A 24,141-nucleotide genomic window follows, 5' to 3' on the forward strand; every position below is an offset into this window, starting at 1 on the left:
TGATTGCTGAGAATGCAGTTAGGAGATTCGAAGTTCCTATCTGTCGCAGTTATCACCTGACGAAGGCCAGAGGAATAGTTGGCTGAAACGTCGTGAAACAACAACTAATAAAGATGAGAATAATAGTCCGCAATAAATTAATAAATATAAATAATACTCATCTCAATAATGAATTCCAATTAAAATAATATATATACCATTCGATACGGAACCGACCATGGAAGATCAGATAATAAATAAACGTGGATTTATAAGATCAAAGAACCCAACTTTGATCGCCCTTCGGGGCCCGTGGCGCAGTTTATAGAGACGTTAAATCTCTACGGTTCCAGATGAGTAATCTATGAAGATAGCGGTTTCAATCCTACCCAAAGCTGGCCAGAGGCTTACTTGGCTAAAACGTGGTGAGACGACAACAACTACGGATGGCAGTGATTGCTGAGAATGCAGTTAGGAGATTCGAAGTTCCTATCTGTCGCAGTTATCACCTGACGAAGGCCAGAGGAATAGTTGGCTGAAACGTCGTGAAACAACAACTAATAAAGATGAGAATAATAGTCTGCAATAAATAAATTAAAATAATTTAATTTTTTTTAAATCAAGTTGTGAACAAACAAGCAGGCAGAAATACGACTTTATTATAAAATCAAGCTTAGTTTATTTAAAATCAAGTTTAGTTTGGGTTCTTCAGCGTGAGTTTATCCATAAACTATTTACAGAACTTGCTATTCTTTATGTACACCAATTTGATTGCCGGCCAAATTTGCTGTAACTAAAGTTCGATGATCTAATATTAACTAGTACGCAAACGTAGATTAAACTGTTAGTTGCAACAGAAGTTGGTATTCTTTAATAGTGACCCTTCTAAGTGCTATAAAGTATAGATTTAAACTCACTGAACTTAAATCAGCTGGTGTAATTTTAGCTTTAAGCTGTTTTTATGTTCAAAATCTCCAATCTTTAATGTTTTTTTCCTTGTATTATTTAAATTATTTGAACTAGTGCTATCGTTTTTGAGTATTATTTTCCCAGCGTTTTAGTCGGTGTCTCCTCTAATTTTATTCAGGTATATCTTGTCGAACTCGGAAATCTATGTGAAACTTGAGAATTTTTTGGTCAAACTCTGGAATTTATTTGACTAAGAATTCACCACTTATCAAGGCTCGGAGGTCACTCGAGGATAAGAGTCAATGAGTGTACAGTAGTCAATGTGAAAATGTAGTAATCGTCAGTAATGGGAATTAGGTAAATTGAATTACTTAAGGAGATGGCTCATCAAGAACTTGTTCACGTTGGACTTGAAGATTACCGTATATTAGTCAGTTACAAAGCAGGAAAACGAAACAAGTTTCCACAGGCGTACAGTTCTAAGAAACAAGTCTTGTTCATGGAATCTACGTTTAAGTTTAGGCACAGATAAATAGTAGAGGAAATTATGGATAGTGGCTCCGCTAGACGAGTGTTTTTCGTAAAAGGACAGGGGGACCATAGATTGGAGCTCAAACGAGCACTTGCCATGAAAATAACGATAAAGCAGAGACAGACTCGCAAAGTCTCTTTAGTGGTAAAGGTAGAAGAGAAAAAAGCATCCCCCACCAGACTACAAAGTCTATTTTGAACTCTGTCAAGGCAGGATAAGCTGCTTCTACCAGCTCCTACCCAGATGTGGCAATAGTACTCCATCCTTGGATGTACTTGGCTCTTATATAAGTAGAGAATTACATCAGCAGTGAGATATCTACTGGAGCGATGGAACGATTTTCCCATTTTTTCAGCAGCCTTTGCAACGGGTTTGTTATACGAGTTCTATTTCAGATCAGGAGTAAAGATCAGACTCAGTACCTTGTCAAAACATGGAGCCTCCCTAAGACGAGACCCATTTATTTCAATTGATGCCAGTAATCTGCAAGGGATTTCGAACGGAAAATAGCACTAGAAATGAGAACTGCAACCCGAATAATCCAAATAATTCGAATTATCAATCCTTACCTAAAAACAAGATTAGAAATATTTTAATATTCTGTTGCAACGTATACACTAATACATTAAAACGTAATTGCCTGGAACCTACCTCAATTAATAGTGAAACCAAGATTGTATACCACTTAACTATATTATTACAGCTAAAATCAAGTTAGAAAAGAATAAGGCAGAGTAATGATTTAGACACCCACGAATGCACACACTCTGTTTAGGGGAGAAATTGTATGGCTATTGGCACTTTCCTCGAGTGTTAAGTCTTTTTTATATACGGATTTTTCATGGCAACATGGCATGAGGATCTTTTCTTCTATAAAATAAACTGACTTAATAATCAAATTAAAATTCGAAACCTAAATAAAACCTCCCTGGTATGACTATCTATACTGGCTATTATAGGCATTAGTGCACGTTCTTTAAGTGATGTTACCTATAGTAACAACACTAAGCTGGATACTCAACCAAACTAAATGAATTCTTGTTGTTTAATGTAGCAAGAGCAAGAGATCAAAAAGAAAGATATACTATAACATAGGTAACTGTTCAATAAATTAAAGGAACATTAATATTACAAACGTCTTTACTTACTTAACCTTTGAGAGTTAATGGAGAACTATAATGAAATATTCGAATATCTATGCATCTCATAGAGGTATCAAGTTAGTTCCAAGAAAAGGGTTCCTTGATTTTGAGAAGTTCGACTGGAGTAAAAAAGAAACAGGAGAGAGAGAGAGAGAGAGATAGAGAGAGAGAGAGTGTGTGTGTGTGTGTGTGAGAGAGAGAGAGAGAGACAGACAGACAGACGGGCGGACAGACAGAAAATTAAAGAAACGTAATATTTACGTCATAAATATTTAATAATTATAAGTTTTTCGTGATGCAGTACGCACTGAGAACGTGCGGAAAACGATGGCACAAAAATATGTATAAAAAACTTAAAATGTAAAGAAAAGGTATAGAAAAGGGTTTGGGATACCTTTTCAGAAGACACCTGTGAAATAAGTATGACGGCGGAACACGTTGAAATAACAAGACGAAATAAAAATTTTTTTACTTAGATTAGGTTTTAAAATAGATTTTAGAAGGGTGTTCAGAAAAATTGCCTCCTGCGCGGAATGGGTAAGGGCTACAAATTCTGCTTCACAAGTAGAAAGGGCAACAATTTGTTGCTTTTTAGTTTTCCAAGAGATCATAGGTCCAATCTTTGACAGTCTAAAACAATACCCCGTTATACTTTTTCTATCCTCAGAGTTACCTCAATCTGAATCTGAAAATTCTTCTAAATTTAGAGGATATGTAGACTTTTTAAATATTAAAGATTGTTCCTTGGTTACTTTTAGGTAACGAAGGATTTGTTTTGCACGATTAAGGTCATTAATTGTCGGTCTCGATAAGTTTTGAGATAGCTTTGTTACAGTGTTGCGGACATCAAATAGATGAGGCTTCCAACCATTTCTGTATATAATCGATTATCTATGGATTTTGTTTCGGTCTTTATATTTTTATTTATGTCCATTTCGACGGGATTTTTACGCGGTTTGCAATCTTGCATTCTGAACTTGAGCAGAATTTTTTCAATGTATCGTGATTGGTTTATAGTTATAGTTTCATTTTCACAAGCAAAATTTATACCAAGGAACAATGACAGTCGTCCAAGATCGGCCATTTTAAATTTTTTATTTAATTCATTTTTAGCATCTTTTAAAGTGTTGTCACAGTTTGAGGCGAGTAATATATCGCCAACCCAAAAAACCAAAATCAACAATTTATTACCTACATTTTAGGTATACATGCACGCGTCTACGGGACATTGCTTGAATTACTGTTCTATTAAATAATTATGGAGTGTTAGATTCCAATTGTGACCACTTTGTCTTAGTCCATACAACGATTTATTCAGTTTCCACACGCAATTATTATTTTTCATTTTAAATCCCTCTTTTTTTTCATTTTAAATCCATCTGTGGAAGATGCTGGAGGCGGGAAAGTCAGCAATCTCAGGGGTTAAATTAGTGGACGGAAAGCACCCATCTCTCGGCAAGATAACCAAGCAATGCGAAGGGAATGTCCCCAACTATGTTCACCCCTCCTTCCATAGAGATATTAAAATGACGTTCTCCTTGGGCGTGGGAGGCCTGGCATGAGACGGGTGGCTTACGCCCGATCTGCTCTCGGGCAGTCTCGGTCAGGCCTTCGGCGTCCTCACCGCTGATGACTACATACCCATCGTAGACGAATATTCCTAGTTAGAGATACATGGCTACGAGCTTGAACCTAGCTAGTTTGAACACGAGGGTCATAAGATCTCGAAGCAAGGCTGATCGCGTGCTCTTGAGGTAGATGTAGCTACTTTGCAGGAGACCCTCTTTGAGGCCGGGGATTGCGATGTGCTGGTCGACGATTTTGACGTTTACTAAGCATATGGCAATTTCCGTAGTTGTGGGGTTTCTGTGTTGGTGAGTCGCACCCTATCTGCGACGGTTACCGTTGTTCACGCAGACGCTCACGGAAGGTTGGTTGTGGTCGATGTTGCCGTTAAAAGCGGCGAGTTCCGGATCGTGGCAGTTTATGCGCCTAATGTCCTCAGCGAAAGAGTTTCCTTTTTCGGCGGGTGGAGGTGGTTCTCTCTTCGGAGGCGGGGCGGATAGTGTTAATGAGGGGCTTGAATGCCGCCCTGAATCCCAATATAGGTAGGAGGGGTTAGAAGGTTGGAGTGGTGTGAAAACAGCCTGTCTGACCTGACGGCCTCGTGCGATCTGGTCGACAGGTTCCGTCTAGATCACCCGGGGAGGGAGATGTGGACGTGGCAGGGTAATTCGGCCGTCTGTCCAAGCACATATTTGGACAGAATGTTAATTAGAAGAGGCGACATAGATTTCTTATCATGTCCCACGTTCACTGGCTAGGTCTTTTGGACCACAAACTTAGATGACTATAGGCCCATCACTCTGCTAAACATAGAGTTGAAGATTTTTTCCCGCGTTCTTGCAAACCGACTGCAGGTTGTTATCGGTGACTTCGTCGAGCCGGATCAGAACTACGCTGTGAAGGGTCGATCGATTAAAAAAACTTGCACTTGGTGCGCACGATCACAGAGCGGTTAAAAGGCGACAAGGAAGCCGCGCTGATCAATTTAGATACGTCCAAGGCGTTCGATAGGATCGACAATAGTTTCTTGGAATCTGTTATAGAGACCGCCGTCTTTGGTCCGGAATTTGTATCGTGATTCCGCGGCAGTGGTGCAAGTACATGGTAAGTTGTCGGAGTCCTTTGGGGTCTCTCGATCGGTGCGCCAGGGTTGTTCGCTATCGCCTCTGTTATATGTCCTAGCGTTGGAGCCCTTCTTAAGGGACGATGCGATGAGACCAGTTCTGAGCGGCATAGCTGTACCTGGCGGCAAATTTGCCAGGATGTCCGCGTACGCTAATGATGTCGCCGTGTCCGTGTTCGTTGCACGGAGTAGCGATATCAAAGCGGTGAAGGAGGGGGTTGCTGAGCATGAAGTTGTCAGAGATGCCGTAGTCAATCGCAGCAAATCGTTGGGCGCCTGGACCGAGGTAAACTCGTTTCCAGGTAAGTTCGGCTGGACGGATGGCCCGGTAAAGATTCTCGGTGTGGTTTGAGCTTGGACTCCAGCTGGACAAAAAATGGTCGGAGGTATAGACGAAGGTCAAGTCGTCGGTTGGGACTTGGATTCGGAGGAAATTGTCCTTGAAGGGTCGTGCGGAGGCATGTTCAATATTTTTGTTTCCGCTGATCCTTAACCGCTTGTCTGGTCTTCCCCTGCCTGTGGATCGCTGTAAGGCTTTAGAGCGACTACTTTTCAAACTTCTTTGGAAGGGAGGAATGCTATTTGTCCGTAGACATATCTATACGCAGAAACTTGGGGAGGGAGGCTTGAGAATGCCTGATCTATTAAGTCACAAACACGCAGAAAGGTTGGCGTTCCTGAGCCGGACACTGCTTGAGGATTTGCACTGGGTACCAGCCGTGAACCAAGCTTTTCCGCGGCTCATATCCGCCCCTGCCGCTGAAGGTCGCAGAAGACCGGCGGGGGAATCGCTTTTCCTCACCGAATGCCGAGCCGCCCTTAGGGCATTGCCGGGGTCCAGTGACCTTGCACAGCCTAGGAGGAGACTATATCAGAATTTAGTGGTGGGGACCGCAAACGATCCGCTGGTGGAGCGGCTGCACATATCGAGGCGGGAAGTTTTCTCGATGTGGAATTAGACGCCTGCCAGTAGCTACTTGAATAACGCAGAATTTTCGTTAGCGTGGAGGCTAGTCCGGGAGGCGCCGCCACTTTTCGACAGGCTCGCTAAGAATAGCAGGAGCAACGAGTTTTACTTTCCCTCCTGTCCGGGCTGTAACGAGGGGGATGAAGATGAGACGAGGGAGCACGCGTTTTTCTTTGCAGTGGATTACGGAGCCTTTGGGCTCGCTTGATTTGGCGTACGTTCGATAATGTGAACCCGCTGTTTACTGGGGAGAAACGGTTGGTGTTTCTAGCGATCCTAGTAGTAGCTAAGCTAGTGACGTGAGTTTCGCGTCTTAATATTGTCCATGCAATTGGATCTGTTTCGGATCGGGATCTGGTCGTTTATTTTAAGCATCAACTTAAAGTAAAGATCAGATGCGATTACATCGCATATATTTTAATAGGAGGTAGGTGCACAACACTAGCTTGTGCATCTGACGAGGCGCTAGGTTCGAGTTCGTGTTCCCGCCCTAGTGGTATTGGTGCTGGTTTCATTCGGAACCAAGCCCTGAAAAACAAGGTTTACTTTGTTGGGTAGCTTAGTTAGGTCGAGTAACCACTTAGAATGGAAAAAGAAAATTATTAGGGCTTAGACTATGGCAGATATGTGAGTCGATCCTGTTTCCAGATTCTTTGTTTTTGCCATCGGCACTAGCAGAGCTTCCAAGGATGCCCACTCCCCCAATTTGTTTTGCCCTCGGTCTGCTACCCCTTTGCGTATTTATTTACCTTGGAAGACGCCGTTCATTACCTGCGACCTCAGCCCGATAACATTTATTTTTGGAAATAATGCTCCTTAGATCCCCCACTTCCCACTAGGGAACGACCTGCTTGCTTTCGACCTTGTTTGGGGAACCGGAAGACAGTGGACGTTTCAGCGACTTAGAGTGTAGGTAGGGAGGGGCCTTTACTAGCCCGCCCCCATAGGCATTTTGTTTGGTTGTTTTATTTTTCTTTCTTTTTGGGTGTTTGCTAGTTTGTCCCCCTCCTCTTCATCTCACCCCATCTATCATATATATATATATATATATATATATATATATATATATATATATATATGTATATATATATATATATATATATATATAAGCTTATATTTGTAAATATTTTTCTGTTTTGTTTTTTGTATATAATTCTTTTTAACAGAACCGGAGAAAATCGCCTGCCATCCTGTAATCTGGGGAGTTCGTTTTTAAGTAGGTCCATGGTAAAAATGAGGCGTTTAGTATGATAGAAAACCTAGTGCAATGAGAAAACTAATAAAGTCCTTTTTTCCACACAAAGACCTAGCAAAGCAGATAGAAAGACCCCCCCGCACACACCACTTCCCCCTACTGGCCTTGGTGCCTAAGCTTCTTCGGACCCCAAATAATGTCTTGGCAGTAGATAATACCAAGGCCAGGGCCGAAGGGCTAAATAAACATACCCCTCCATTAGTTCGTCTGATAGAGGATGGTCTCCTAGCGACTTCGGCTGCAGGGAGACAGGGTAGAGTACTCGTCAAGGATTTGTTCTTGGCACTCAACCCGACAGGTGAGGGTCCGGGAACAGGCTCAGCACCTGTCCGACTTAGGTAAACCGCTTGGGTACTACGTAGGAAGTCCACCCTCCCAGGTGTTGCCACCTGGCTTTCCGGTGGGGCAAGTTAATTGCTTGTCGCCTGAGACGCATCTACAGGGGAATGTCGACAGGGGTTCCTAGGCAATTTTTGTCGAGGCGAGAGTGCCCCTTCTTTAGGAGAGCTCGCTTGTTCTCCACCTTCCGACTTTGTGCCACATTTTGCTGCGGTGCACAGCAAATAAATCTCTACCTCCATTAGAAGTCAAAACCATTTTACACTGTATAATAGTCTTCCTTAACTACCATAGAGAAAAGTCAGACGGATATTATTACTTTTATAGATATGTAGATAGACAGATACATATATTGGATGCAATATATAGTAATGATTTAAAAAGTATTTAAAAAAAGACTCATGTACCACCACCGAGAATCGAAACCAAAACGTTCAGCTTACGATTTATTTTGTCTCTGACGCAATGACTAGGCTATGAAAACATGTTTACTGCAAGGCTAAAAATTAAAACATTAACCAATAGCTACGACGTTATGAGGATGACTGACAAAATAATGAGACATCTAAAATTTCGATCAAACGTACATATATACCAGATCTTGTCATTTGAACGTCACACGGTCAGTTTTATTTTCTGGAGTTTTACAATGGGTTAAAATTTGTATATCTTTTCAAGCAAGTTGGGCCCTTTGGCATAGCTAATGGGTTTTGTTGCTGGGACTTCTGTTTGGATTTAATTGAGTTGGGGTCTCGCATTTTGCACGTCTTTCATTCAAACAAAGAGAACGAGCATTATTGTTAACCCCCCAAAATAAGCATTTGCTAATTGTATTAAACAGGAGTTGCGAGTTTATGTGGAGGAAGAATTCTTCTCCTACAAACCGAATTGATACTGACCTGTGTTGGAATCTAGAAACAACTTTGCAGCGGTACAACGAGCAAAGGATCACGGGTTGGAAGATATACGCACGTCGACACGTTTATATTAGTTGATGAAGCGCATTTATACACGGATGACGGCTAGTTCTTGCATTTGTACACAGTTTTGTATTTCGTCCAAGAGTTGATTGCTTAATGCAATCAGCAATGGCAAATATTCACTTAACTATGTTTGCATCCGCTTGGAGAAAGATATATAAGAAGTAAAACTAAATATTGATTTGATTTGCCGGACATTATTTACGCCTTTGATTGATTTTCTATAATACTTTTTTATCCAGATGAAAGAATATACGAGGGCCATTCTAAATGTAAAGCATCATATTCTTTTACTAAAAAAATGAAGAGCTACGAAGACGGGAGTGGTATTATTAAAACGAGCGACTTTTTGTACTTTATATTGTGTTTTTCTACAATCACAACAAATCTCGATGCACTATGTCACCGATACACAGGCCTCCAGAGCGCTCTTTGTCATGCGAGAGTCGTTCCAAAAGTAAAGAGTTCTACTGTGTTTTACTATAAAAATTGGAAAGTTACAAAGACGGGAGTGGTGCCATTAAAACGAGTGACTTTTTGTTCCTCGGCATTTATTTTTCTACATAGTCACCACCATTCTCAAAACACCTTTGCTAGAAATTCAATAACATACCTCTGCTTGTGATACATGTCGATGGCAGAGGTTGCTTTTTTAGAGTCTCGAACAATAATTATTTGCAACAGACAGATGAAACTTCCAAGTCATAAATGCATAACATTAACCATCCTAACAATGACATTTACACCTCTTATATATTCAAGCAAAATGAAAGTAGGAGGACTTACTTTTGAAACGCCCCGTATGTATATCACTTGTCATTTAGTTGATAGTATACTTAGGATAAACCTTGGGATTTTCTAATCTTATGATTTTGTGGTAATGACCTATCATTCAAAATTTCCAACTGTTGTAGAACAATCGAATTGGAGCTCAGCTTGAATCACACGGATGTCTGTTCACGCTGTCATATTATCTTGGTTGAGAAAAAAGTCTATTTAATTATTTCTAACTGCACTCTACGAAAAACAATATGGCGTCTATTGATATTTTGGAGCAATTTATGAGATTGTTCCATATACGAGAGTTGTTCTAAAAGTAAGGCCTTCTATTTTAAACTCCCAAACTAATACGCTAGAAGAGCTACAAATGCGAAAGTTTATCAGTAAAACAAGCGAGTGTTTGTGCTCCAAAGTTATTTTTCTACATAGCTACCACTACTTTAAATTCATTTTTGCCAGCCTCGTTTGATATCTCATTCGTCAAAGTCTGGATCACGCTTTGTCAATCACGTCACTGTCGCCATTCTGAAATCAACGAACCAATCTCCTTACTGTGCTGACATAAACTACACAGGCACCAGTGAATGTTGATCGGTTCAATTTTTTCATTACAGAGAAATTTAATGACACATATTTGCTTCTGACACACGTTCATAGCAGGCGTTGCTTTCTTAGACTCTAACGACATCAATATCTGCATCAGAGAGATGAACTTTTCAGCTAATTAATGCATAAGTTCAGTCATGATAACAATATAATTTGCAATCTCGCATGATCTATTTTGTTTAAATGAAAGTACTGGAATTACTTTTTGAACGCTCCTCGAACTATTAAAAAACAGTATGATTATATGGATCCAAATTTAATCTCAAGTTGCATAATCCAAAACGGTGGTCCATTTCAGAAAGGAATTAGCGTTTACATGTTTTAGGCGCGTCTGTGAAAGTCGATTAGAAAGTTACTAACCTGTGATAGTGCAATCAAGATGAAGAGTATCAAGATGGAATATATGGCTGTCTTTGGTTGGCACCACGACGATCTTTTCAGCGGAAAGTAGACGGCCACAACTCTCTCGAATGACATCAACACAATAAGCCAAGAAGACATGAGAGTTGCTGTATTGCTGGCAAAATTAAACGTGCTGCAACCTACGTCCGAGAAATAGCGGTAGAGGCTCGTATTTCTTTCGTTCACCATAAGGATATCAATCTCTGACATCTGTGAAATACCAAATGGAAATTAAGTGAAAAGGCAAGCGTAAAATAAGAACAAATATTTAAATAAATAAAGGTACAAACTCGTAAAACAGAAGTTCGTTGTTGTTATTATTATTATTATTATTATTATTATTATTATTATTATTATTATTATTATTATTATTATTGCAGCAGGGTGTAGTGGACTGGCCCAGAGAGAGTACCGCAAAAGACACTAGCGCATGGGACTCCGGATATATTGGGAGGTATGTAAGAGGGTTGGGGTGAAGTGTACTGGAAAATGGTTTGAGGAGGTGCCTGATGAAGTGAGAACAAGTGAGGATGACAATGTAGAGGTATGGTGGGACAAAAGTGTAATAACGACCAAGCAATTGGAACATATTCGTCCGGATTTGGTTGTCAAAAAACTGGCAGATTGTAGACTTCTTAGTACCCTGGGACAGGAATATGAGAGAGAAGCAGAATGAGAAGTGGAGCAATTATACTCCATTGGCCTTGGAGATAAGGCGTATACACGGGGTTAAAACACAAATAATCTCGGTCGTAGTTAGTACACTAGGAGTAGTATCAAGTCGTCTGGAAGGACAGCCGAAAAAAACCCCTACAAATCCTCGATGTTTTAGGCGGCCTTCAAACCTCTGCAATTATAGGTACCACCAACATCCTTAGGAAAACCCTTGATCTTTGAAGCTCCTGGTTTGAAGCCGGGATTAAGGGAAATCCTCTGGAAATGAATCCCATCCCTTTCCAGAGAGACGTTTATAAACGAAATCAGAATTATTATTATTATTATTATTATTATTATTATTATTATTATTATTATTATTATTTAAATTTACACCATCTTCTTCTATTAACGTAAACTAGAAGTTCAATGACTGACGCCAAGGAGAAAATGCCTCAGTCATATCATTTTCAGAAGAGACAAGATTAAAGCTATTGGCAAGACACTTTACCCATGGGAAGAAACAAGACTACAGACGTGGACCAGACAGCTAGAAAATGTCCCCTTCCTACTGGCATATGAATCCCCCTCATCTGAGGCTCTCGCATCCAGTTAAGAAGCATTCTAGTTCCAATTGTGATTACGTGTATATTTTATGATTAAATATATAAGAAATATATAGAGAGAGAACAAGTGCTGATTATCTAAAGGTATTTTTTAAATGAAAATAAGCCTTTGAAACATGAAATCTACTGCCGATTCCTGGCCGTATTTATAAAATACCCATTAAAACTTATTCAGCACATAATTTGAGAGCTAAAAGTAGGATAGATAAAGAATGGTTTATTATCACTTACCTGACGTTCAACCAGTGTGAGTGTATCGAAAAAGGCGAGCGAAAAGAGATACTGGCGATATGACTTGTTGCCACGACGCCGTGGCCGCATCAAATACATGGATAATAAGTTTCCTACGACTCCAATGACGACGATGATTGGTGTGGCAATTTGCTTCAGCCAAAAACCCCATATCGGCATTTCGATTACTTCCCCTGATTTATATGAATAAAAGAAAGATAAATAAAAATAAATAATTAATTTCAAATACATATTAACTATTCAAATGGAAATGAATGTGTAGATCGTTAACTAAATAAAATATTATGCTGATTGATTAATGGATTTGGAAGATACTTCAATATGCATATTTTACCAGCGGGTGACCACCTATCAACTTCCAGAAGCATTCGAAAAAAAATGGGTGAAAGAGATTCCAAGTTTGGCACTACACTCGACTACAAGATGATTGGATTCCAATGGATGCAACGGGCAGAGTTTCTTCTTTAATAACATTATTTTGTAAATATTTATAGCTTTGTATATGTGCTTACGCTGTATATTGTATGTGTAGGTATATATATATATATATATATATATATATATATATATATATATGTGTGTGTGTGTGTGTGTGCGTGTGTGTGTTTATGTTTGTGCACACGTCTCTAAAAAAGAGGCGAGAAACCCTATGTAGGGGTGGAAACGCATGCGCACTCAAAGGGAGACAATTTTGTAAGGCCTAGGGACCTAATTTATACCAATGATACTATTACATAACAAAAATATTACGACATAGATTAATAAGCGATAAATAGCACATCATATCAGGCAGGCTCTTCTTTTAGTAATGGTTTATGCATCCGACTACAATTGTAATGTGGTCGTGGGTTCGAATCTTGCCATAATGAGGTACGTTAATGAGCCGTAATGACGACGAAATACGTGTTCGTAAATAACTTTGTATACGTGTTCGTAAATATCTATGTATTTATAAATACATGAATAAATAAAATAGAGAATACGTGTGTATATATTTCTGCAGATTCATACACATCCCTAGCAATGTTATATGTAAAAGGAGGAAAAACAGGCGTATGTAAAGTGAAGCATCATTTCAAGTCTCATTTAATGTTATCGTTGTTATTTTAACAATTAAAGTATTACGGCACACACACAATCTCTCTCGTCCACACACGCACACGTATATATACAGGTATATAAAGTAAGCTTTTCTCTGTGAGTTTGTGTGCAAGAAGGTCTCTACCAAACTACTCCGCAGTTACTTAGTCTACAGACTTGAAACTTGATATATAGAGGATTCGGACATGTGAAACAAATTCGATTTAATTTTTAGCTGCAGAACATAGTTGCTAAGAGTAAACAAACATATGTCGACTAAACGCGTATTTTCTACACATGCGCACATGTATATTTATACGTTTAACCACGTTAATTTTAAAACGTTTGATATGCATGTAGACTAAGTTCATATGGAAATGATTAACACAGAAGAGCTAGATGTTTTGGTTTCGATTCGAGCTGATGACATGCAAGTCATATATTTTAAAAACCTTTTAAAATCACTACTATATATTGGGTACAATGATATAATCAATCGAAAATTGCCTCTATAGTAATGAATGTAAAATCTCAATACACTAAAATCTCATATTTAAGCATATTTTCGGTCATGCCACGTCATGCAGAATGCTAGTATATATATATATATATATATATATATATATAAGATTCAGAAGGCTATAACAATGTAAGGAATAGAATGTAGTCGGTGTTGAGGAAGATAGGCAAAAAACCCATGGCAAATTACAAATAAATAAGTATATATATATGTGTCCATATATTTATATATATAAATATTTATTGAATTGTGTTATATATCAGTATGTCTTTCTTGAAGAGGTATACTGTGTGTGACAAATTCCATGATATATTGTTGTATATTGGTTTATATTGGAGGAGATTATATATTAAAACGTGTCATGTGTTATCTAGTGGATGTAAGATATTATTCTTTTAACAGACAGATAATAAACGTATAAATCGTATGTATGTTGTTTAGCCAGGAGGACATGATATTGACGTGTGAACTGAGTCATGTTGTATCAGACTTATCGCACGGGATATTTTTACAGTTCATAAGTAAGAAGAATAATATATGCTTCATACCTTTTTCTTGAAGAGTTCTTTTAACTTCCTGCTGCTCCGTGACGAACCATGAAGCGATAAGCACCATATAATTGAGACAACTGTTCTTATTTGTGAAACCATTAAAACAACTCTATATTTTTGTAATATAAATTTATTACAGTTGTCTCAATTTGTTTTCACAGGATCTGCAGTTAGTCTACATTTTCTGTTCATACAGCCCGCTCCTAGCTGTCTGTCCACCCCTGTCTAGACGTCTATCTGCTCTGGTGGTCAATCCTCAACTCTCTGAATCTCTCCCAAACTAACTACATCACGTGTTCTCTTACGTAACCTAATTACGTGTCTCATATCAATCTAATCCACCTAGTACTTTGTTTATTCAAAACCCCAAAATAATGTTTACATCTATTTTTTATTTTCGCATTCCTTTTGCGATTTACACGTCAATCATTTCTTTCGCAATGTAATTGTTTATTCTTCTAATCATAATAACTGATCCAGCAAGCATCCGTCGCTCAAATCAATTAATAAGAATACAATAACAATAATAATAATGTTTTGACTATTGCTCCCGCTTGCCACAGTTAACAGATACTACGCTATGATCACAACCTAAAGGGTCATAACATTACAATATTTCGCGAAAGACCCTTTCTTAAATGGTGGATATTACAGATCAATTCAAACAATGTTAGATGAATTGGTAAAATAAAGATGACTTTGCAGTATATCGCAGCAAATATATGGAAGGGGGTATGTGTAGCGTGTTTTAAATAATTGACATTATTTTGTTATTATTGTTAGATTTTTTGTTTTTATGATTTGCTTTTTACATATTTTAAAAATTTATTTTATTTCCTTTTTTCTTTTTCATTTATTGGTTTGATTGTTTGGTATACTTATTCGATGAAACAGCCCTGTGTATGTAAGTCAAGGGGATCGCTTGCTTGAATGGGTTATGGAGAGAGAGAGAGAGAGAGAGAGAGAGAGAGAGAGAGAGAGAGAGAGAGAGAGACGAAGGTGGAATAGGGAGAGAGAGGGGGATGAGGTGGTCTCGATCAACTGTTGAAGTCTGGATTTGATGAGGTTAAGATATATAGAAAGATAGAAAGAGAGAGAGAGAGAGAGAGGGGGAGAGGGGGAGAGGGGGGAGAGGGGGGGAGACAGATAAGCGGAGGAATACGGGGAAATACAAGACAATCAGTGCTGTAGTAGGTGTATCAGAATTATTTTGGGAACTTTTGACACCACTTACAGAAAACTGCGAATAAAATATAAAAAACTCGTAATTTCTCTTTTTAAAGTGGGTTGTTTATTTTCTGTATAGATTATACTCCCAAAATAAATTATTAAAGTTTTTTTTTTAAAATAATAGAAATATTATTTTTTATTTAAAAAAAACACAATGTTTACAAAGTGCCGGTGCGCGTTCGACCAGCTATTTTTTTTTACGTATGACATCAATTGAATTTTACGAGTGAAAGTTTTTTCAATTTTTAAACTTTAAAAATCTATCAAAATTATTCTATTGGTTCAATTTTTACGATATTTTCAGAGTCAATGTAAAATTTTATGCGCTTTCCAGTAAACCGAATATAATATTTTAGACAAACGTTTATTTTTTAATTCACCTTCCCCCATTTTTAAATGTCTATTAAAATTTTAATAATTAATTTACTCACCAAAGTTTTATATATCACAAATTGAAGATAACAAATCAATAAATAAAATATTCTAATTTAAAACAAAAAAAGAAGTGTTTTTTGGAAATTTACCTGTAAAGTCCAAAGTGTAAACCTTTTTTTTTAAACCACGTTGATTTTTTTATGAAAGCTCATGTTATGCTTATATTTTCAAGTAAATACAGGACGCTGACGACCATTTTTTCTATTTCATTCAATGTTTTCTTTTTTAGATATTAAAAAAAATCACTCGGTAAAGTAGAAATAAAATATAGTAATCAAAACCTCGTGTATTTCATTAAGAGAATTAAGAAAAGTAGGTCGAATGGGTGTTTGCTTTAACGGCAAAGACTTATAAGTGAATGTATGCTTTTTTTCACATACGTAGGCCCCAAAATACTACTTTTGGTTAACAGCACGCAATAAAAAGAGATATTAATTATGGCGCTTATAAGTCACCGTAAGATAATCGCGAAAAAATCAGAGATTTGTCTCCCTTTATTTGAACAGTCAAAAAATGAGTTCGCGTTATTTTCTTTTTTGGAGTCCTTGTTTAAAAAGTATTTTATTTAAGAAGGACATGGAATATAAGTATAAATATGGATAAATTCTTAAAAATAAACAATGGAGCTACACATTGAATAGAATTTTTTATAGTTAAATTGTTTTTTTGAATTGCTATATATTTTTTATAATCAAAGTAAGTAAAATATCGTTGATTTTCTTTAAATCATTTTTTAAAGAAAACCGATTTAAAAAAAAAAAACAAATATTGCATAATTTGCTACTAAACTTTATTTTTTTTTTTAAATTTTTGTCTTTGCACCTTTAATTGAAAAAATAAGGTTTGAATTACATTTTTCAAGTAGTTATAAGCTAAGTTATAAGTAAGTTGATTTATTCAAATTCATATACGGCATTTTTAATGGCCGATTCAGATACACTTAGTGCTGTAGATACTAAGGTATATTTATATTTTGGACATTCTATCTATTTTATTCACACTTTACGCGATTAGAAATAAACGGTTTTCATTCGTACACAATTGCCAATATCCACTGGTTAAAGTTAACAGTTGCGAGTTGCCCTTTAATAATAATGGTTGTTGTTATATGAAAGCCTGGCATAATTGATTATTAATCCTAGGCTCGTTTACTAGTTAATTGTCATTAATTTATTTATTTTCCTTTATATATATATATATATATATATATATATATATATATATATATATATATATATATATATATATATATATATTACAGTTTGTTAGTACGTGTGAAACTGTTGATAGTGGGAGTATTTGTATAATTCATTTAGTGGTGGTGTCAGTTATGATATGTACTTTAGCTGTCCATCTAGCCCTTGTTATCTATCTTTGGTTTTATTAATGTTTTAAATTTTATTTATATTTTTTATTTATAATTTAAGTCGTGTTTTCTTATTATTATTCTTATAATTATTCTTTTAATAAATTGTATTGTTATTTATATTATTTGGTTTAAATGTTATTAATATATTTTCCTAATAGGAAGTGTAATTAAGTGTATTTAATTGTGTTTATTAATGATTAGCTTGATTTGATTAGGTGTTTTAGTGTAAATTAAGGATTAGGGTTATAGTGTTTGTTTATGTGTCTGCTTTTCTATTATGAGTTTACTTTTATGAGTGCGGGTCTTGTAGTAACGCCATATTTGTACTAGTAGGTTAGCCATGTAGTGTAATAGAGGGTGTAGTTGTGTAGTTAAATCAAGTCTAGAAGGTAAGGATAGTAGGGTTTAATGAAATAACTGTGTTGGAAGTTATATAAATGATGAGCCGAATTCCAATGTTACATGTTAGTAGTAATTCTTTTATACGAAGATTCCCAATATTGCATTCTGTGACTAAAATATCTACTTAAATAAATATATTGGCGTTTCTTCAGATATTGAGGTGTTTATTGAATGATGATGTTTGTGTCTGTGTGTTCTTTGATACTTATATTTAGGGGCCTCATGGTGCTGCCCACGTAAATCTTTTTTCAGACCGACCGTCTATAGTGACTTTTTTCAGACTGACCATCTATAGTGACTTTTTTCAGACCGACCGTCTATAGTGACAAATGGTTGCGGGGTACATAGGGCAATTAGCTAGTGTGCACGGTGGTAGGTCATCATTGCGCTTGCGTTTGGATAGCTACTATCTAAGGGATGGTCCTGAGTGAGCCAGTTGAATATTAAGGCCTTCCCTTCTGATAGCCTTACGGATAGCTGTCGTGATCTTGTCGCTGATGTGGAGATTTTAAGGAAGCAGATATCGGAAAGGAAGCTTCCTACACGTTTTTTTTAGTTACAGAGGTCTTTGGTGACAGTGCTGGGGTATCCATTTGTTGGAGGCATTTGATGAAACTGTTTAGTGCATTTTGTCTTGGCTGCTGTTTTTCTGCACTTGTTTTGGATGCGGGTGACCTCATTCGCTGCGTATCCAATTATGGCCTTAGTAGGGAGGGTCGGCTTATAACGTACGAATATGTTTTGACTGGCTGCCTTTCTATAAAATTTTGTGGTGATACTCGCCTGATATTTTGAGGTTAAAATCTAGGAGTTATATGGATCCATCACCACCGGGGTGTTCAACGGTGAATTCTATGTGTGAGTCGGTAATGAAGAATATGGTGCAGATGTTGTCATCATTGGCGCGTGATGATGTGAGGATAAGGACGTCGTCGACATATCTTGAAAGAAATGTGACCGAATTGCAGGTGTTGAGGACTCGACGTTCTAATCTATACAAAATGGCCAGTAGGCATGAGAGACTGTAACCCATAGGCCATCCTGTTATTTGTCTGTATTATTGGTGCTGGAGTTGAAGAATGGTTTATCTACTATTATGAGTAAGAGCTTATCGATGTCTGAGGGGATGAGGCCGAAGCAGTATGTCATTGGAGGAGATGTGATTGCTGGATGTGCCGGTAATGTAGTGTAGAAGGCAACTACATTGTTTTGTTTAAGTTTCTGTGGTAAGAAGGTGTGTAGACAGCGGAGTGCTTCATCGAAACTGATGACGTGCTCAGGGAAGGAAGAATGTAAGGGGTTGAATAGTTGTTTGAGAAGCCATGGGATCTTGTACAGGGATTCTTCAATGCTTGATCCTATTGGTTTAATTTGTGGGGTTGAGGTGATTTTGTGGGTTTTAATGAAGTGGTAAAAAGTAGCGAGCCTGCTATTTTTAGTCGTGAAATTGTTTCTATTTGTTGAGGTTTCCAATTCTACATATGTCATCCCATGATGTGGATTTATATTTGCAAATGTTGCCATATAATCTGCCAAGATCCTACACTTTTATTTTTTTCTTTCACAAAATCCCACCAATCGCACTCCTTACTAATTCTGTCCACTTTCTTATCACTATGAACAAATTGCAAAATCTGGCATGTTGCCTGTTTCTATCAAACCGTATTACTTACATGCCAAATTATCAAATTATCTAGAAAAGATTAGGACATAGTTATTGCAAACTGATTTACAAGTCACTTTGATTAAATTATAATCTCTAGAAAAAATGAGGTCTTACTATAGTTCTATTTTTGTAATATATATTTCAACAGTTCTCCATATTTGGCTAGAAAGATATTTATTTTTTTAATTTCCGGTTTTATCGGAACTAATATTGCACTGATTATTCTATTAAAGGACATTCTATTGTTTGCTTATGTAATGGTGTTTTTATTTACAGTGGAATTTTCACGGGTTCTGTTAGTTATTATTAAAGGGCTACGCACGACAAAAATATAAATAAATTAAACTTAAAAAAATATAATGATAAACACTAAAGATTCTTCAGAGATTATCTTATATATACAGACATATTTTAAATCTTCTAATTTTAATAAGTGGATATGGAAAATTGTGCAAGAATGAAAAACGTTTCATTTCTAATCGCATAAAAGGTAACTACAAAGGATAGAATGTCCAAAGAATACATAAACTTTAGCATCTACAACACTGCATTTCCACGTATTCCCCCCTTCGTGTCTCCCTCTCTCTTTCTATCTTTCTATATCTCTTAAACTCATTCAAATTCAAACTGCAATAGTTGATCAACGACACTACATTCCCTTCCTTTCCTTCCCTCTTCCTCTATATCTCTCTATATTTAACCCATTCAATCGAGCGAACCGCTTGACTTACATATACCAGGTTGTTATATCGAATATGTAAACTAAACCATCAAACTAATTTTAAAAAAGAAAATAAATAAAAAAGACTAAATAAAAGAAAGTAAAATAAAAATATGTAAAGAAAATTATGAAAAGAAAACATCTGACAATAATAATCTAAAAATAATAATGTCAATTACTAAAAACACGCTACACATATCATCCCTATATTTGCTGCGATATACTGCAAAGCCATCTTTATTTTATCTTTCTATCTAGCACGGTTTGCATAGATGTTTAACATCCACCGTTTGAGAAAGGGACTTCCCCGAAATATATCATGGATCATTGCCACACATAGTATACCTCTTCAAGTAAGACATAGTGATATATAACACAATTGGTTAAATATTCATATATATAGAGAGAAACGCACACACACATACACATACACACACACACACACACATATATATATATATACATTTGGATTTGCAAATTGTCACTTGGTTTCGTCTTTCCTCACCAACACCGGCTTCATTCCATTTCTCGCATTGTGATAGCTTTCTAAATCTATTCTATATACCAATCTTACACATCTCATTTATATATATATATATATATATATATATATATATATATATATATATATATATATATATACATATAGATTTCATATGCTTCTACACAATGGATCTAATAGATTTAAGTTTGAAGTAGCATTTTTTTCGATCCATCACACTTTAGGTGAAGTAGATATTTCATTGCTGTACGCTCATATTACACGGATGCATCCTGTTCTAGATTCGGTGTGTGACATTTTATTTATAAATAAAACTTTCGTTAATCTGACATATTTTAGGTTGAAACAGTATATCCGTTTGTCTGCCATGCTCAAATTATAAATAGCATATTCGTCGTCGGTCTCACAATGTTCAGTTTTAGATGGTATCGCTGTTGACTGCCACGTTTCAGATTTAAATAGAATGTTATCATGTTGGCTTATCATGCTTAAGTTTTATCTACTACCGTCGCCCTGCCATGAAAAGATAATACCCGATGTGGTATTAGCTCTGGTTGGGCTATGTCGGGTTTCTCAAGTTTATAGCGAATGTCAATTTCGCAAGTGGCCCTAGCCGTCTGTGCAACCCGAAGATGACCCACAGCGCCTAGCGTTTCCAAATGATCACCCATCTGTTATTAGCAAACATCCACGTTGCTTAATTTCGATGAACTAACGAGAACCAGCATGCCAATACGGTAAGATTGGTACGCTTCTGATTGAAGTAGCATTATGTTCGGTTTATTAGACTTCAGTTTTGAATAGCATTCCCTTCGTCCTGTCAAATTTAAAATGACATTTTTGTCGGTCCATTAAGCTTCGATTTGTAATAGAATTTACTTTGTCCTATCAGGCTTAAATTTGGAATTGCATATTTACTAGCTTATTAAGCTCCAGTTTTGAATAGCATTCTCTTCGACCTGCCACAGTTAACATTGAAATAGGATTTATATCGTCAACTGTACAGATTGAATGTACACATTTTTTAAATGTCGTTTTCTTTCTATCGTTTTGTTTTGTTTAAATAATCCAGCAATTCTACAACAGGTTTTTGAACATGTGAGACCAATTAAACATTCTTTTAATTGTCTTCATTTGACGAAAAAATTGACGTCAGATAAAAAGAAAAAAATAATAACCTTGTCGCCTAATCGTCTACTATACTTCCCGTGCGAAACCGAGGCTTACTTATACAAGAAAGGATCTGTTCAACTCATTTCATCGGCTTTTTATGTTGTCCTTTCAGCTTTTAGATGCGTGTTGCTCCTCAATTAGAGAAAAGCAATCAGACGGTCTGTCACGCCTCAGGTTGAAATTGAGTTTGAATGGATGCATATTCAAAAGAAGCACTCTAAGCCGCTATGCATTAGAATAATATTTTCGTTGGTCTGTAACACATTTAAATTTTATCGTTGTTATAAGCGTGTGTTTATATTACTAGCGCCAAAGCTTAAGTTTTTGAATAGCCTGTTCGTTAGACTGTAACGCTTACGTTTTCCACAAAAATATTTATATCTCTGTTAATTTGCCTATTACACTCAAGAAATATATTTTTATTAGTCAGTTAAGCTTTAAAGTTAAGTTTTAAGTTTAAAATCAGATTTTCTACGTCTAAAACTTAAAGTACCATGTTAATTAGTCTGTAACACTTACGTTTTACAGAGGATGTTTGCGTGTAATGTTTATGTTTCAAAAGTGTTTTCGTTGATCTGCCAAGTCTATATATCTATAAAAGTGAACGTGTCTGTGTGTGTGCGTGTGTGTGCGTGTGCGTCTGTGTACATTTCCCTACGCAATAACTCTGTCAATTTTAAGTCTACAGACTCAAAATTTGATATGCAGGGTACTGAGATTTTGGAAAATCTATGTGATCGGGTTTCGGCCAGAAATTTTTCTGTTAAGGGGTCAAAGTTCCACGATTTGACCTTTGAAAACTCTACTAAACTGCCCCGACAATTTTGGGTCTAAACACTTAAAATTTTGGATAAAGGTTCCGTGGACATGCATCTAACTAAATAACTTGATTTGAGCCTAAAAGAATAAATTTTAAGGGGTCATAATAGGGGTCAAATTTAAAAAAATGACCCTTTTTTTGCTTAACATACACCTCCAAACACCCGGGCAACGCCGGGCACCCATGCTAGTATATCTATAAAAGTGAACGTGTGTGTGTGTTTTTGTCTGTGTACATTTCCCTAAGCAATAACTCTGTCAATGTTTAGTCTACAGACTCGAAATTTGATATACAGTGTACTGAGATTTGGAAAAATCGATGTGATCGGATTTGGGCCAGATATTTGGCGATTAAGGGGTCAAAGTTCAACGATTTTACCTTTGAGAACTCTACCAAACTCCTCCGACAATTTGGGGTCTAAACACTTGACATTTTAGATAAAGGTTCCGTGAACATGCATGTAACTTAATAATTTGATTTGAGCCCAAAACAATAAATTCTATAGGGGTCAAATTAAAAAAAAATTGACCGTATTTTTTGGTATTTTTTGCTCAGCATACACCTCCAAACACCCGGTCAACGCCGGGCTGAATGTCTGCGTGTGTGTATGTGTGTGTGTGTCTGTCTGGTCACGAATAGACTCATATATGGTTGACTATTTTAAAAGCTGATTAGATATAATGATAGAAGATGTATCGAGACACAGGAATGGGTATGTTTGATCTGGCGGAAGGGTGGTTCATTAGAATTGTGGGGTCTGCCTTCGCGCCTGGTCTACAAAGTATGGAAATAAAAAAAAACGTTTACAAGTGTTTTTGATATAGATATACATAAGAATACTTTGATAAGTATGTTTTAACTTAAATGGGGATGGTATAATAAAATTGTGGGGTCTGCGTTCGCGCCTTGCCTCCATAGAATGGAAATAGGCATAAACTTTAATAAAGACTTTTATATCTATCTGCGTAAGTATACTTTGATAATTATGTTTCAGTTTGAAGAAATATGGTAAAATAAAATTATGGGTGTTCGTTCGCACCTGACCTCCATAGAATGGAAATATGTCACAAAGTTTAACAAGGTTTTTTAATATATATTCGCAGAATATTGTGATAAGTGTTTCAGTGTAAACAGGTATGGCATAATAAATTATGGGGTTTATCTATTTTATTTTTACTTTCATCATATTTTGTTTTGGTTTTAATACCCCCAAATTCGAAGCTATCTCTTTACAACCCTTCCTTTTCATAACCTATCATACTTTCATAAATCAGAGTCCATTTTTGAAGGCTGTTTTTGAACCCAGTCAACGACAGGTACTTTTGCTAGTATATATATATATATATATATATATATATATATATATATATATATATATATATATATTATTGGGAAAATAGATTAAACAGTTTTTCGAAAGTTTTGTTTGAAGAATAGATCATAAACCTTCAACAAACTGACAAACTGATTCACGGTGTGAAAATTTGATAAAAAATTTCCAACTTTCTTAAGGTGTTACAGATCGATTAGAACAAACGAAAAAATATTTCAACATCTTTA

General features: G+C 36.5%; 1 protein-coding gene across 4 annotated transcripts in view; it reads right to left on the reverse strand.

Moving 5' to 3' along the window:
• LOC145295859 (uncharacterized) overlaps positions 1 to 24,141 on the reverse strand; it is a 790,170-nt gene that overhangs the window by 140,302 nt on the left and 625,727 nt on the right. For all 4 annotated transcript variants that reach the window (XM_080141589.1, XM_080141592.1, XM_080141590.1 and 1 more), the window contains 2 exons: positions 12,092 to 12,285; positions 10,539 to 10,790 (listed from right to left, as the gene is read on the reverse strand). In XM_080141589.1, coding sequence (XP_079997715.1) covers positions 10,539 to 10,790; positions 12,092 to 12,285 — 446 coding nt within the window. The remainder of the gene's footprint in view (positions 1 to 10,538; positions 10,791 to 12,091; positions 12,286 to 24,141) is intronic.

The sequence above is a fragment of the Euprymna scolopes genome, chromosome 16 (assembly GCF_053919585.1).
Source record: "Euprymna scolopes isolate OS-2025 chromosome 16, ASM5391958v1, whole genome shotgun sequence".
Classification (NCBI taxonomy): domain Eukaryota; kingdom Metazoa; phylum Mollusca; class Cephalopoda; order Sepiida; family Sepiolidae; genus Euprymna; species Euprymna scolopes.